Below are 17,644 nucleotides of genomic sequence, written 5' to 3' on the forward strand. Positions count from 1 at the left end.
AAAAAAGAATTTACATGGTATATTTTTGTATTTTTTTTGCATGTCCAACATAATGCTCTCTGCTATTAAAAAAAAGGCACAAAAAAATCACATTAAATGTTCACACTTCCTTCCGGGATATGGTGCTAAATATAATGCAGTTTTCAAATGAGCATCTTGAATGCAAAACTAAGGTTCTTCTGCGAAGGTGCAATCTTCAAGAGGAAACGGCCTTCTCTTCCTAGACCAGCCAACGTAGAATACATGTATTACACTTTGGATGGCATTTTTGGTAATAGCAGGCAACCATGTCAGATCATCAGTCAAAGGATGGAGAAGAAAATGTAGGTGCATGCCACCCTTAATTTTGACCCAAATATACCTTACATTGTAATTTGCATAATTTGTTAATCCCTGCCGAGTATATATTTATTCCCATATTTGGGTATATTCTTCATTTTTTTACAAAATCTACAAAATCAAAAGGAACATTTCAAATAAAAGTGTTTTCATAATTTTATTCGTATAGTACATTTCACATTACATTTCAAATTTACAGATATTTTTTTTTCTTTTACACGATACGTCTTTAGTTTGAGTATACATGTATCGTACATATACATTTCAGTGCTTATGTTGAAGAAATAGACACGTCGGTAAGTGGTGGATTCGAGTTCTTAATCGTTCTTCTCAATACTTTGTGAAGAATTTTGGCACGATTAACCAGTTCGCTTCGGAGGACGTGATAACAGGCACTGGCTTGGTTTTTGTTATCACAGGCACGGCTGACGGGTTAAGACGTCAATATTGCCTCGAATCGCCTCCGGGTGACGTCTGAACACAATAATCCCTCGTGTCTTTTGTACACATCACAAACACACCAAGTCTGTGAAGTCTGTGGGGACGGGTAGTGTGTTGAACTTTTATTGGGCGTCGTGCACGGCCTATTGTTTTTCCATGTACGCTCCAGTCCACATCCCGGAGTATTAAAACGTATAGGTTTCGGCAAGAAATATCGTACAAATATTGTTGAAATTACTCTTGCGAATCAGTATTTTTGGCGTTTGGCTGCATATCAGAAGTTGGCTGGCAAATATTTTGCCTTTTGCAAAAAATAGAAATTTTCGGCAAAAATAATACCGGCGCGAAGTGGTGAGAGTTTGACGTCTCGGGAACAAGCCATGGTTTGATGTAAATACGCGCCATACTGCCACTCTGTATATGCATTGGGAAAGGGACACTATGGTATGTGCAACACCGAATCAAAATATGTCGAGGTCCATGTCCGATAGCCACCGTGTCGCGATCGGGTCACAGCTGGCCAGACGAACTGTTCCCCACTTACATCACTTTGAATCCACGATTTACCATAACGTGCATTTCACATACATTTTTTTTCACTTTATACATCGTCTTTAGACTTTGTATAATCATAATTACCATTATTGTAATACATGCACCTGTTTCCAACAAGAGGTTGTGGTAGCACCGTGGAAATTAGACTTGAGTGGTTTTGAGAAGATTCAAGACCCCACCGACGTTCAGACCATTAATTCCGCCTTCTTGGGGCAAATGCACGATTGCCGCCAGCGAAGATCACTAAGGATTTATCTTCAAGAAGGCTTTAAGAGCGCGGAGGTTGAAATGAAAATGAACATTCAAAATGTGTTCTACACATCATATCAAACCATCGGAACCGACACAAGGTCTCATTACATCCAGATCCTTATTGGAAAATTTAGCCAAAAGATCTTTATTTATTAAGAGAAAATTATTTGAATTGTCAACTTTAGCAGCCAAAAGTAGAACGCTCTTCTTACTTACTAGATGCAATTTTTCAATGAACAGAAGCTGCTTTGACAATGACATAAAAAAACTAATTTTTTAAGGCCTAAAATCTAAGCTGTGGGCATTTGCCAGCAATCCTCGGAGTGATGTACATGTATAAGGACCTTTTAGCACCAAACTGATTTATACAGTGCTACCACAAACCTAGTTCTGGAAGAAACGTTCATGTAGGTCTGATCCACATTCACTACAGTAACTTTTACGACACTGCATTGTATTCTGATATCACGATATGTGACAGAGGGACCCCCCCCCCCTCTTTTGTGTTGGTCATTGTGTTACCAGAATCTCACGAATTCTTTTGAGATCTATACGTGGATGTGTTAGGTAACAATGGTGTAAGGTGTGTATAGGAGGTTGGGGGGTACCCCTCTGTCACATATCTTAATATCAGTATGTTAAACTTTTTATGCAAACATTAAAAAATAAATTTAAAAAAAAAATAATAAAAATAAATGTATCGAAAATCACCTAAGGAACGAGTCGACTCTGTACTGAAGTTCATAATGCACTAAATTAATACTCAAAATAAAAAGAAATTCCAGATTTTTTTTTTTTTTTTTTCACTTCATAGAACAGCGAAGACTCTTAGGAGTGACAGGACAGTTTGGCATCACACTGAGATTTTCTACTAAGTATATTATATTTGTAACACATGATCACCTTTTTTTCTTACAGCTACGTAAATCTTTGTGGACATTTCCATCCATGTGTCCAAACATCCATGTGTAATTCAAAGTACATGTATCTGGTTTTTGTCTTTTTATTTGTTTCCAGCAAATTTGTAGCTTAGGTATGCAGTTTTCAAAATCTGGAAGAATGGGTAAAAACTCTTTGAACACCTAAGTACATGTATCAGCAAAATGAGAAATGGACGAATCCATCTGCCATCTAGGGAAATTCACCATCTTTGTGAAGAAAAGCCTCTGTTACAACTGATAATATAATAACAAAAGGATAACTATCATCAACCGATAATGTAACAAAAAATGACCGATACTGTATCACTAACCCATAATGTAACAAAAATTGACTGAAAGTGTAGTAAATCTTACTTCACTAACAGTCAATTTTTTTCACATTATCGGTTTACTGATACTGTAACACAAATTGACCGATACTTTATTACATTTACTACACTATCGGTATTATTTGCGTTACATTATCTGTTAGTGATACAGTATCGGTCAATTGTTGTTACATTATCGGTTGGTGATACGTTATCCGTTGGTTATCATCATTATCAGTTGTAACAGCCTCCTCCTTTCGAGAAATTATTATTTTTTAACTTGCCTGAAGGATCATTTGTTTTAAAATACAAAATAAATGCTGCCATATTGCAAATATATTGATCGTCCGGGGTGTCTTGAAACAAATAAACCATACAATTGGGAGAACCTGGTATTTCTATCCCATCAAAGTCTTTGCCTTAAGAGGAAACCTCTCCAGTGGTTGAAGATTAGATCCTCTAACTTTAACACTTTCTATTATCAACGAATGGCACATATGCAGTTCCTACTCTAGGCTATTATATCGTCTCATAACAATAAAAGAAATTGCACATTTCTGTCAAAGAAAATTCCCTTTGTATTCAAACACTTCGTGGTTGAATTTTCAAGCTACATAAATCAATTTCAAATACTGCAAGGCTCAAACTTTTAAAATCATAAGGATATGTTGTGTGCATTTGTTTTTGTTAAACAACAACAGTTGGCATGTACATGCACATTTAGTACAATATAAGACGTGATTTTAAAGTTTGCAAATTAAAATATATCTGAAATATATACATTTACAAAGAAATTTAATATAATAGACCGCAAATTAAGGCATTGCATAAAAACGAATGAACCACTGTGTATGTATTAATACATCATACAGTACACACAAAGTTGAACATAAAACATGATTTCATTTAGACCAAAGATATGGAAATAAAGAGTATGTAAGTGAACATATTTGATACAAATTGAAAGAAGGATCTTTGAAAAGAGCACTTGAAATATTTCCCAACATTGACAATTCAGGCGTGTTTAATTTCCATGTGGAAGTAACAGTTTTGAGTGAAAAAAACATGGAAAACTTGCTATAAATATTCTCCTTTTAAAATTCTTCTCCACAATAAAAAAAAACATTTTGGCACCGAGCCTCATCTGCCAAATTCTCATTAAAACCCTCCTATGGAAACATGCATTGTCAGTCTTGTTATTACTTGGGTCAATATTGGTCAAGACCCCCATTGGTTTGTACACAGTGTGCCAGGAGGTGAGGAAGAAAGTGTTGACCGTTTGTGACCTCTTAAATAGTAGGAGGGTTTTAAAGTAATTAAGTCACATGTAAATTGCCACTGTACCAATTTGATTGGCAATGGTGCATACACATAGAACAGTCTGTCAAGCCTTTGTCAATAACAGCATGGAGACATGAGGGGGGGGGGGGGGGGAGAGGTTGCCGTAATTTTCCAAAGGGGGCACTGTTCATGACACAAACATACATTGATATGTCTGTTTATTTTTAAGCCACTTTGAGGTAGTTTCTACTTTTATGTTGATGTAAACTTCATATCCCTTAATTGCTTTTGGTCTTGTTTTTCTTCTTCACTTTTGGGAAAAGTTGGGGGGGGGGGGTTGCACCCATAATGCCCCACCCACCAATCGCTACACAAAAACCACTGCTACACAAGCAGGGAGCAGCAGGTAAATGACTATGACATTTTTGCCTGAAATTTGAGATACATGTATAAAGAAAATCATACACACACGTATGGTATAAATGAATATTTTAGAGATACTTCGGGGAAAATAACCCTGAATCAGGCAATTGTAGGAGAATTTACATCCTTGCCGCACATGACCTTTCCACGGTCACTTTGTCCTACATGTTATGGGTGAATCAGGGAGAAGGATGGGTACGGCATTTTTGGCCCCCAAAATATCAATGGCCATTTTCTATTGTTCAGTGGAAGTATTGATGGGGACAGCACACCTATCTTCACCCCACACCTATCACTTCTCATTAGCACTCAATTGTTTTTAAGGCAGAGTACATGTAACTCAGAAAAACCTTGGAAAAACATATTAGAATCATTGATTTGTTTTTGTGCTTGTCGAAGAGGTCCAGCCAAGTGTTCCCAAGCATACCTTCCTCACTGACTGACTGTTACATGAAGCAACCGGGCAGTGTTATTGTATAGGATTACTCCATTATAATGCCAGCGAATGGGCTACATCCAGCCCATTGTGTAGACCAGATGCATGAAAGACTTCCAATGGACAGATGCACTGAAGCAGTTGAATAGAATTTGTACACTCTGCATAGCCTAGTGTCCTCATTGTATGTATTTCATTGACCGACTGCCACTCGTGCTATATGGGCCTTATGCACGAGCTGGCCATTTTTGTCAAGTTCCCTGAATGTACTTCATAAATTTTTAACTGTTGAATTGGATGGCGCCAGACTATTTATGCAGCCTTGTTTCAATAATGACATTGTTTTTGTTAAATCTGGCTTAAAACATTAGGGAATGTTTAATTACAAGTTTTAAATGATTCCTTGAAGCAGACTTGAATTAATTAGTAATTTACTTGCTTTAACTTCTCTTCATAAGCTCCAAATAATGAAGATATGACCTCACTTTCAATTCAATATGGCCGACTCATGCATGAGGCCCATAGACTGGTGTGGGGCTAACTTCACTCGGCTTGCCTGATCTTATTGATGTAAGCAATGATGGTACCTACACGCATTGCTAAAAATCAGAAAAGAATAGACTTTGAACCAAAGCGAGTTCTGATATCAACTCAATCAATGCTCATATGTGTAACACATTGGATCCTACATGTATCTTCTGTCGAGTTTCTGTTTGAAGATAAAGAAAACAGAAGGAAACTCCTTGTCATCAATTTGACATAATTTACATATTTTAGGGAATGATGTCATCCAATTTTAAATTGACTGAACAAAGAAATTGGCTGGAGCTGAGTTTGAACCTGCGACCTCCGGATTGCCGTTCTGGTGCTCAACCAACTGAGCTATCCAGCCTTGTGTTGGCGGTTCCCCTTTTTGTCAATGTCTTAGTTCAAGGGGCGCTACTATGAAGCTATAAACCTGTATGCCACAGCCAGGGATCAAGCCCAAAGTCACGATGCAAGCAACATTAACAAAGCTTTCTTTTAGTACAAGAATCATTCAAATCACTCATGTACTTTTTAAGTTACGGAATTTTAATCACAAGCACCGTTTTAAGGTTCTGTCCACTGATCGCCAAAAAAGTTCAGGGTTCTTTCAGCAAAATGAAAAACAAATCACATAGTGATGTGTGTGAATTGTTTTCTTTTTGCTAGAAGAGCGCACACCTTTTTGGTGATCCGTGGACAGAACCTTAAAATGGTGGTTGTGTTTAAAATTCCATAACATGAAAAGTACATAAGTGATTTGAATGATTCTTGTATTAAAAGAAAGCTTATGAATTGGACTTTCATATCCTAGATTTTGAAAATGCTACATGCAGAACTTCCCTAAAACAATGGTCCCAACATTTGGGTTTCGGTTTTTTTGGACTCGCCCTGTAGTGGTGTGCATTAAGAGGTAGTACGGAAACAAGGTACACTATTGAGATTAACACCAACACCAAATCCTGGATATTGTCTGAAGGGCTTTACAGCTTTAATTACATGTTATATGGTGCAAAGTGCAACTTTCACGAGCGTGTTAAAATGCATCATAACCATCACATCTGTTTTGGTTTTCCATGTAGCCTGTTTTCATTTTGAAAATTCCCCACAAAGACGAATGGCATTCAAAACGATTTTTTTTGGTCACTTTCTAAAAAGTTCCTGAGTGATTTGTAAAGTTAGTTACGGGTGCCCTATCCCATAATCTGGAACCGGTTCCTGACATCAGGGCATGGGCATAGCTGCCAACTTTTCAAAATCCCAATTAGTAATCAACCCGCGCGGTCATTTTCAACTTCTCGTTTTATCAAAAGCTTTACCAACATCGAGTACAGGTACATGGTTTACATGTACACATACATGTTAATACCCTTCTTGTTCTTGAATAATGTACTGTAGGCCAAAAGATAATTAAAAAAAAAATAAAAAATAAAAAAAATTAAAAAAAATAAAAAATTGAATTAATTTTGTTTTAATGTCTGTATTTGTTTGTTGAAGTCAAATAAATAATACCAACAATAACATGTGCGCATATTTTTTTGGAGATGCATGCTATCGATGTGGAGTTTCGAGTTCGTATCATGTTTTTACACACAATGATTTAGGGCCAACGTCTGCAATAGAAATATCCCGCCAACCAGGGGGGGGGGGGGGGGGGGGGCGGAAGGGGTCTGGGTTCCAGACCAAAAAATCGCGGACTATTCTCTTTGTATACATTCCATTTTTAAAACAGGTGAGCGTTGTTTAAAAAAAAAGGAAACCATTTTTAATGTTGAAATGCTCTCTCTTTCAGCATTGAAAACATGACAGCATAGGTTCAACGAGTAATTCCAATTGATACGATTGCTTAATTTATATAAAAATGCGTAAAAACATTAGCGAACATTTGTGATTGATTAATGCCAGGATCAACGTGCTTAACTGCTTTGAATGTGTCTAGGTGGGAAATTCATTACAAAATGTCTCCCCTGAAACGGCTACAAATATCGACATAATTTGAAAAATTGTATCGTTCATCCTCTGATTTTTTTCTCTGATCGTAATTTTTAAGGATTGATCTTTTGTTCCTGGAAGTTTCACAAAAATCGCTCCGTACATCCTCTAGATATTTGACAGTTTTTTCCAGGGTTTGTTTGAGAAAATGGTTTCTGCCATTTACTCAGCGCTGCACCGGCACGCGCACCAGATGTTGATGTATACGTACGTGACCCCTCGCGAGCACCCGGTTCCGTGTAAATACATGTGCACGGAGCTACGTGCGTTAACGACGGAGCTTCGAACTGCCCACGTTGCGAGGGGGAAATGAGATCAATTTCAACGTTGAGGGCGTTACCCCTTCCGCCCCCCCCTGCCGCCAACATACCTTGCAAACGCATGCTGATTTATCTTTTCTGTCCGTTGTGACAAACTCAAACTCTATTACCAATTATTCCAACCATACTCTTATTAAATTCCACGATTAAAATCTCGCACTGATGGGTCTCATCCCGGCAATAAGCGACTAAATGTGCTCACGATCGTCACTGAAAAGTACTCACATACAGTACACACAACCACACATCCACGAGATGCACACAAATGACACACCATTGAAAAATATTTTCAGTCTGGTCCTCAAGTACTCCACTGCGCACACTGCATTGATGTCTATCAGGTGCTTGACTGCATTCTTATTAGACTTGTCACCAGTCCATCCATTATCGGGACATTTCGCCAGAAGTTTTCGGTCAAAAACGATACTTTACAAGTATTTTTTTTTTGTTAGGTAGAAAATGGGAAATTCGTAATGTTTTAGTGGCAAATCGTATTTTCGAAATTTAACAAACAATTCGTAATAATTACGAAAAAATCGTACTAGTTGGCAGCTATGCATGGGTATTCGGGGAACCAGGCTCCCATGCACGCCCTTACTAGCTCATCCAACAACACTCACATCAATGACACTTAAATATGACATTCCCCAAATACATAAATGCAAAGTGCAATAAACACCAAGCAAATATGCAATACCACTCACCGCAAATATTGTCAGTTAGCAAGTCGTGGAGGGAGTTTTTGGCGATTTTTCAACTTCGTGAATATACAAGTTCGCACAGACACACAGGAATAAGACAGTGGCAGCATTGTAGTAGATCAGACCGCGGAACTTGGGTGCTACGTCCCCCTCTCTGTACCAGTATATCTGCAGGAAAATAGAACAGACGATAAAAATATGGAACTTACCGGATCGAAATTATCTGGGCAGTTCCATGGCGTCAGACATATGTTTGGACAATTCAACCATGTACATGTACATCAGGCCAAATAAATTAATAGTTCTACTTCCGGGCACCCTACCTACCCTATTTTGACAGCCCCTACCCTATTTTTATTGGGGGGGGGGGGAATGAGAAAAATTTAAAAAAAAAATCATCAAGTATTACATTTGACCCTTGACTATATGCAGACACCTGCATATGATCAACATAACAAAAAAGAAAAAAAATACCTTACTTACTTACCCTATTTTCAAATGGCGTGTAATCGGAAGTAGAACTATTTGTTTTTTTGTGGCCTAATAAAAGTTATAAACATAAAGTGGATTTAAATTGTTATAAAATATTCCAGTTACATGTAGTAACTACAATGATTTCCAAAAAAGATATAGGTTTTCCTGGCCAATTTCCTGAAATGTTCATTCACTTCTGAAAATAGGTGATTCATTTTCATCTGAATTTGAACGTCTTGAATCCTATTTCAATTCAACGAAAGTTTAAACGTTTTCATTGTCCGTGCATTCGGTTCTTGGAAACAGACGGCCAATTACGTTACCTGCGCATTTATTTACGCAAGCATACCTTTTCTAAATTGATTTCATGTACAGCTAATTTGATTGACGGTTAATGAAACAGAAACCCCTAATTGCATCTGGTGCCGATGGCATTAAACTAAAAGGGAAATTGATTGGTGAATGTTTAAAAATCGCCCTCTAAAAGCGAAACAGAAGTCTTGTACACGAATCTGAATGGACTTAAACGAAATGTGCTTCTCAATCACTTAATTGATTGAACTGAAATGGAATCGAATGCTCTGGTAGCGATTCTCAAATTCAGACTGAAAATTGGCCCGGAAAACCTATATTAATACTACTTATCTGCTATAGAGGAAATTGGCTCTAAACATCATTTTGTCAGACAGACTCGGACAGGTGTACTTATCAACTAATCCTTATTAGGCCAAAAAAAATAAATATTCGGTCTCTGGTCAGACCAAAGTTCCGGAATTGACGCGGCCACGCGGCTTTTTTTTTTTTTTCTTCAAGCTTGGCTTGTACAGACAAGGTGGGTACTATTTTGCTTTTTTGGTGTCCACATGTACATTGGTGTCCTTCATAATTTGCCTTGGTGCTTTGATCATTTGCCTTGGTGCAATTTCCCATTCCTTGGTGCTCTTTGGTAAAAATAATTGAGGAGGTGCGGAAATAGAGGGCACTGTTGGAGCTACCGCGGACCATTTTGGGAAAAAAAAAGATCGACGCGCATGCTTAAAATCGACGCGCGCGCTGACCAGAGACCGACTTATTTTTTTTTTTGGCCTTAATTTAAAAAAGTCAGCTGAACTGTTGAACAGAAATAAACTAAATTGCAATAAAATACAGAATAAAGCTTCAAAATGATTTTGGCATTTTGTGGCATTTTGGATCATTAAAAGGTTAATTTTGTTGCCCTTCTATAGAACTGCGGTGCAAAATGCCCTTGAAATCTTCACAGAAATTAAAACAGGAAGATCCGTCGGGCAAATGGTTCCGTAACACTGATAAAGTGTATAAGAAATATTTTCTATTTTTTTTTTACGTTTTAGTAATTAATTTATTTAAGATAGAAAATTGATTAAGCCCCGAACACACACAAAAAATCATAACTTGAAGCAATGACAATCATTCGAAGAGTAAAGCATTGTTTTTCTGGCTCTGATGATGATGTCCAGAAATGTATACAAAATGTACTGATGCATGTCTCTCTCCAAAGGCAGCCAATCTGCTAATAGTATTACATTAGGCCCCCCCCCCCCCAAAAAAAAAGCTCTGCTTCTGATTACAAGCCTTTCAAAAATAGGGTCTGTAGGTCACAAGATTTGTGTATTTTGCACATTTGTTTAGTGCTGATTGACTAGAGTGTTCAAACCATTTTCAGCCAGAATTGTTTTCATTTGCGCCATGAAAGCTCTCACAACTGGCCCCAAAATAATAGAAACTTGCCTTACTTAAAGGGAATATACAACATTTGTAAACATCGAAAAATAAAACTACCAAGTTTTTACGAAATACTTTACTAGGATGTTGGTGAATGAGAGTATGAAGCATCCTGTAAAATTATGGCACCTGGTGTGAAGTCATTTTCTAGAAAATAGTATTTTTGTATACATTTCCAACGATGGTCGGCCGACCACCGTTGGAAAAACCTAACTATTTTTCAACTACTGATCCAAATTTACCATTTTTTCAGTCCAAATTTAGTTTGCTATTGGTTACATGTTCATGAACGGGTGCAGGCAGGCTAGACAGGTTCCCTTACCTTACAATTTTCCGGCATCTATAAATATTGATCTATTTCATCTTTAGTGGAGTCAGGGAACCAGACTGCTTGAACATTTTTGTTTTTCTTGGTTTTTCCGGCATTTTCGAGCACAAAACTTCAAACATGTTAGTGTAACAATATTTGATCTATTATACTAACCCCTCAAATAGTTCATTTCTGAAAATTACAACAAAAGCCAATGATGTACATTCCCTTTAATGTAAAAAAAATATTTTAAGGTGAATGGTTCTTAAAAATAATGGGGAATTTAAGTCGTGCTGACCACTATGTACAACGTTAGTCTTGACGGGAAACTGGCCAATTCTGTCCATATCATGTGGTATAGCGTGCGTGACTGCTCTGTGTAGCCGGCAACAAGCCACGTGCATGCGATGTGCACCGGCGGCTGAAAATTTCAGGGAAACATTCTCCACTGTATCGCTTCACGAACGAGCGGCACAATGTCAAAATAAATAGTGATGGTCCAGAACAAAAGACTCAACCATTACTGAAATCACTGTTTAAAACACATATTTACTTAACAGCAAGAGATAATTACCAATAGAAGATTTCCTCCACAAACTAAGACGATTACAAACGCAAAGGCAATGTTGACAATGGAGGGAGGCCAGTCAGGAAAAATGAAAGCACTGACAAGCGTGACCTGAAGAAAAGAAATATGAACAAAAATAGGAATTATTCCACAATGTACCGGTAGGCCAGCAATGGTAAATGCCTTGTCATTCAGTCTACATGTATTATGTGACCAAGGGACAAGATTTCAAGTGTTGTGACTGTCGCACTGATTGACTACAGTCAGTGCGACCGTTCTGGATCACGTTTTATACAAACACTGAACACCAGTCAATGTTTGGAGTTTCTGTGTACCAGTGACATCATTTCATAGTAAAATTCCTCTTCTTCAAGTTAAAACAAATATGTTTAAAACAAATATGTTCACACAGACTCAACATAGAGGGAAAGAAATCACGGCTTTTGTACAGGACTGAACCCTCGACACTTCTAGATCACTCACACTGTGTGCTACGTGGTACATGTACAAATTCATCACACATGTGTGTCACGCCGTAGCATGTAAATTGTATACAAAATTCATCGTGTGCATGGGTGATAGGCAACTGTTGCACGCAGGGATACAAATGTTTCGGCAACTACGGCAACATTTTTGATTGAATTCACATGCCACAAGCATTATTACTCAGTGATACCTAAGGTTATTTTGAGAGAGAAAACAAGAAAACCTGATACAGTTTAGGAAAAAAACGATACATGCTGGCCATACATGTACGTTCTAGAGGAACCCAGATTTTTGCCTTTACGCACTTCCTTTCTTAGGTCAGCAAAACAAGCATTTGCCGAACTGGATCGTGGGTAATCTTTGAGCCATTTCCAAAACTTCTTTTCCCCGACAATTGCAAAATGATAGACCTTCGAATTGGTGAAGACAATGTCTCGAAAAAAAAAAGTTTGGTTACCCGGCCTTGAATTAATTCTCATTTCATCAAGTGATCCGGAACTGTCGATGATTTGGAACAGTTGCACTGACTGAACATGTGTGACACAGTTCATTGAAGTACTTGTGACTTTAATTAGGACTGGACAACTTGTCCAGGACGACTTGGTATTTACCCTCCCAATATTTGGTACAGACTGCCCTTTTCCATTTAAATCCCCTTCTTCACCAGCGTTTAAACCCCCCGCCCTCAATTTTTTTTTATAAAGAATGCCCTTTTTTATAAGAAGTGTCCTTTTTTTTCCTTAACAAGTACCCTTTTTAAAAAGAAGTTGTGCCCTTTTTAGTGAAATTGGCTGTGCTGGGTGCCTTTTTTTAATTTCACGCATGTATCCCCTGAAAAGCACCACATATTGTCTGTTGGTGTGCATTACCTTCGGTTTTATACAGCACCCCCATCGACAGATGGTACCGATAAAATTCCCCAATAAAATTTTTTTTAAATTGTACTCACTGTTACTAGAATAGCTGTAACGACTCCTAGTGACAGATTTATGACTCGGTCCTGCAGGAAAGAAAAAAAAACCCACGAAATTCAAAAATTTGATTTAACAGTCTTTAATAAACCCAAAAGTAGTTCCCAGGACTACACTACTAAATCCAACAGTCCGACAGTTACTGCCTGCTCAATCCAACACAGTCCAACGGTTACTGCCTGCTCAATCCAACACAGTCCAACACAACCCAACTAGCCAAGTTGTTGGTTACCTGAAAATATAATGACTGGCACACTCAATCCAACAGAATCCAACTGTGCCTTACTTTCTGTTTGCTGCTGGATCCAACAGACCCAACAGAATCCCACTCTGAATTTTTTTTTAATTCAGTTGACAGATCAACAGAAATATATACTTGAGGTTTACTGCTCCATCCAACATGACCAAATGGACATATATGTAAAAGAAATGGGTCATGTTGGATTGAGCTGGGTTAGGGTACATTCCTTGCTTACCCTGAGACTACTTAAAGCCAGGACACCTATAATTTAGAAAAAAAAACTATTAAACAAAGGCAACCCAAAGAAGCTGATTATTCAAAATACAAGTTCACCCACTTTTTAAAGTGGGGAGATGTCATGTATCGTTTGTACCCTGCTCCTTTGCTTACCTCCGAATAAAAATTGTAGCCTATATATGATTCTATAGCTCAAAATAGCTGATTCAATGACTCCAAACTTGAAAATGATGTTTAAATGGTAATCTTTTGCTAAAAGAAATTGGTTAAATTGGTCAGAAATTGCATTAGATCACACCACAGAGTGCCCGGAACTGTCTCCCACTTTTTCATCTCCTTATCAATATTGCAGCCTACATGTATACGATTCTATAGCTCAGAATAGCTGATTTAATGACTCCAAACTCGAAAATGATGTTTAAGTCGAATGTTCACACAAGGTGGTTGGAGGCCAGAAATGAAGTTTCAAGAAATTTCAGCTCACTACAGTCAGGATCCAGGGAGAAACAAATACTTTAGTTTTTAACCCAAATGTCCCAAATCTGAAAAGTTTTCCATATCCGCTGTCATCAAAAACAAGTTGATTTTTGGCCCAAAAATCTAACTTCACGAAATTAAGTCAAATGTTCACACAGAGTAAGGAGAGGCAAGAAATGAATTCCCGAGAGATTTCAGCTCACTACAGTCAAGATCCAGGGAGAAAAAAAACCATTTAGTTTTTTACCCAAATGTCCCAAATCGAAAAAAGTTTTCCATATCAGCGGTCATCAAAAATACTGATTTTTGGCCCAAAAATCCTACTTCACGAAATTCAGTCAAATGTTCACACAAGGTGAGTAGAGGCCAGAAATGAATTCCTGAGAGATTTCAGCTCACTACAGTCAGGATCCGGGGAGAAAACAAACATTTCAATTTTTTACCCAAATGTCCCGAATTTAAACAGTTTTCCATATATACGCGGTCATCAATTTTTGACCCCAAAATCCAACTTCACAAAATCTGCCCAAAAATTGATGAAATGTGCCTAGAGTCCAGAAATGAATCCCTTGAAGAGTTCAGCTGACTACAATATCAGTTTCAATGTTAAATTAATTAATCCAGTGAAAAAAGTTGTCATTAACCAAATGCCAACAAATTGAAAACGTTTTCTATATCAGGCATCATAAAAAAATTCAACTTTTGACCCAATAATCCAACTTGCAAAGTTTGCCGAAGTGTTCACACGAAAGTTCAAGAGCCCAGGAAGGAATCCCCTGAAGATTTCAGCTCACTCCAATGTAGCACTTGACAAAATGAAGATTGCCTCCAAATGTAAACCATTTTCCATATCTGGCATCTTCAAGAGAGTAAGTTTTTGACACAAAAATCCAACTTTGCCAAAATTTGCTAAAATGTTCACACATAAGGAACCAAGAGCTGGATTTAAGGTCTTACCCTGGTTTGTCTTTCTCCAAATAGAGGAGTCTGCACGGCATCATTCTCGTAGTAACTCATGGTTCATTCATATGTAGTAACACCACCTGGCTTTTCAACTCAGTATGCCTGCTCTCTTAATAATAGTCCTTTCCTTCATGAAGCTTGGCACTCATTCTTTCCAGTTCACAATAACGACGTCAACAACAGTTGAGGCTTAATATGTAGTGTACATGTACAGGGTGAGTCAAAAACAGGAAACCCAAATTTTAGGACCATTTTGTTAATTAATGAAGTTCTGCATGTAGCACTTTCAAAATCTAGGATATGAAACTATAAAAGCCCAATAGGCTTTATTTTAGTACACAATCAAAAATAAACTACAAACTAAGCCTAAATGTGAAAATCAAAATTTGACAAAGTTCGTCATGTTTTTGTACATGGTGGAAGTGTGGCCTTTATTTACGGAGGTAGTCCAGTAAATTGGCCATTTATTGGGGCTAGGCCCAGCAGTACCATAGCAACCTCGACCCCAGGGTGTCGAGCAGTACGCGCCCATCACTACCTGCTCTCTCACCCTGGTATTGGATCATTTGCATGTGCAAGATTTTTGAACACGTATGCAAATGAGGAATAGTCTGGTGCCTGCATGTGCGTTACATTATCGTTCGTTTTTGTATGCGGTGTCTGGGGTAAAAACAGAGTCAATTCGTCGCAGCGCGAGCACAGCGTGAGTTACGAAAACGCGATTTATTTAATTAAACTGTTACGATCTTATCGAGACAACATGCAGTATCACATTTCATATTAATATGAACAAATTGGAAAAGGAAAGGAATGTTTTTGAGAAGGCATGGACGAATGATCGTGAAAACACGTACTGCACGTTGTGAATAACAACACCAAGTACATGATAAAAATCCATTACTAGCCAATTGCGATATCAAATCAGGATACAGGAAGAAAGTTTACTATCCAGGGTTTACTATTGGAAACACGGTTGGAAAGGTGACTGCTCTATGTTCCGACACCCCTTAGCCCGACTGCGTCTGGCCGTACAGTACTATCGCAAGCTCTGTAGTACGGCCAGACGCTGAATGCTTCCAAAAAGACTGAATTTTTTTGGCCGCTGAAGTAGCGATTTTGCTACATCTTTTGATCGAGATTATCTTTTCATCCAGGACAAACATTTCCACAGTTAAGGTTCTTAGTCGTAGAGCAACTCATACCTTTTCGAAAAAACGTTCTTTGGTCTCAATATTTTCATCCATCTGGCCAAAAGACGACTTTCAGTCATCATCTTCCACAAATATCGTCCCGAAAATGCTCCCCCATGCGATTTCAAAATGGCGGCCGCGCTGTAACTAATGATTATGCATGAAAAATCTGTGACGTATGACCTCGTGTTTTTGGACGTGCGTGCGGCGGCGCCGTACGTACATATATGTACATGTACATTACTTGTAGACAACAGCCCAGTACGTGCATGCACACCGCCGCGCGGACGTACATTGTGGTGCATGCACGTACTGGGCTGTTGTACTGGGCTGTTGTCTACAAGTAATGTACATGTACGTACATGTACGTACGGCGCCGCCGCACTCACGTCCAAAAACACGAGATCATACGTCACAGACTTTTCATGCATATTCATGAGTTACAGCGCGGCCGCCATTTTGAAATCGCATGGGGGAGCATTTTCGGGACGATATTTGTGGAAGATGATGACTGAAAGTCGTCTTTTGGCCAGATGGATGAAAATATTGAGACCAAAGAACGTTTTTTCGAAAAGGTATGAGTTGCTCTACGACTAAGAACCTTAACTGTGGAAATGTTTGTCCTGGATGAAAAGATAATCTCGATCAAAAGATGTAGCAAAATCGCTACATCAGCGGCCAAAAAAATTCAGTCTTTTTGGAAGCATTCAGCGTCTGGCCGTACTACAGAGCTTGCGATAGTACTGTACGGCCAGACGCAGTCGGGCTAGACACCCCTATGTTCCGACAACACTCACATAAGACTGTGTACTCCCGGTTAGGGTCAGGGTTAGGGTTAGGGTTAGGGTTAGGGTTAGGCATAGGAATAGGAATATGTGCAGTCGGAACATAGGGGTGTCGGAACATAGAGGTGTAACCGTTGGAAATAATGTAAGCACTGGGGACGAGGCCTTGGTACCGTAGTCGATCGAGCGTCCGAAAATTGGACCATTCGTAAATTGGCGACAATATAAACAATAATGAACCTAACGCTAACAGTTGACTAATTTTCTTGGAAAAATGTCACCATAAATGTATGGAAATTCCTTACCTCATGACAGTCGGGACAATAATATCGCAGAAGCTAAATTTAACTCAGAACTACGAGAACCAGATGGGGAGTTTTCATATAAACGTCACATGCTTTACACTACGCGGTTCCCAGAAACCTGTGTACTGAAGTTGATGGTTTATTTTTGACATTTTGAGGTACCAGACTAGGAGACATCCCTTGACTTTCTGCGTCCAGGGACATTTATGTAACCTCGGTTTCGTTCACGCTTCGGCTACAGGCACTGCCGTCATGATAAGTTGGATGTTTTATTTGGGGGCAAAGAATGAGCCACCGTTCCCACTAAAAAAATAATGAAAAATATAAAAATAAGGAGCATCAAATTGTAATTTCCAAGCCAACATAAAAGATTGGTGTCT

General features: G+C 38.4%; 1 protein-coding gene across 1 annotated transcript; it reads right to left on the reverse strand.

Annotated features, from left to right (window-relative positions):
• Positions 1–477: 477 nt before the first annotated feature.
• On the reverse strand, positions 478–17,416 carry LOC119726455 (transmembrane protein 243-like). Its single transcript, XM_038198158.1, has 6 exons — positions 17,265–17,416; positions 14,979–15,173; positions 13,045–13,095; positions 11,616–11,720; positions 8,518–8,682; positions 478–5,685 (listed from the first exon to the last, which is right to left on the reverse strand). Exons 2-5 carry the CDS (start codon positions 15,036–15,038, stop codon positions 8,533–8,535), a joined length of 366 nt encoding a protein of 121 aa, XP_038054086.1. The 5' UTR covers positions 15,039–15,173; positions 17,265–17,416; the 3' UTR covers positions 478–5,685; positions 8,518–8,532.
• Between the last annotated feature and the right edge of the window lie 228 nt (positions 17,417–17,644).

The sequence above is a fragment of the Patiria miniata genome, unplaced genomic scaffold (genome assembly GCF_015706575.1).
Source record: "Patiria miniata isolate m_02_andy unplaced genomic scaffold, ASM1570657v1 HiC_scaffold_2, whole genome shotgun sequence".
Lineage (NCBI taxonomy): Eukaryota > Metazoa > Echinodermata > Asteroidea > Valvatida > Asterinidae > Patiria > Patiria miniata.

Bases quoted from the DNA above. Each gene is read 5' to 3' on its own strand.
- LOC119726455 (XM_038198158.1), bottom strand. From the start codon at position 15,038: ATGAGTTACTACGAGAATGATGCCGTGCAGACTCCTCTATTTGGAGAA. The intron at 13,096-14,978 runs GTAAGACCTTAA...TCTTTCCTGCAG, and splicing joins TTGGAGAAAGACAAACCAGG to GACCGAGTCATAAATCTGTC. The intron at 11,721-13,044 runs GTGAGTACAATT...TCTTTTCTTCAG, and splicing joins TTACAGCTATTCTAGTAACA to GTCACGCTTGTCAGTGCTTT.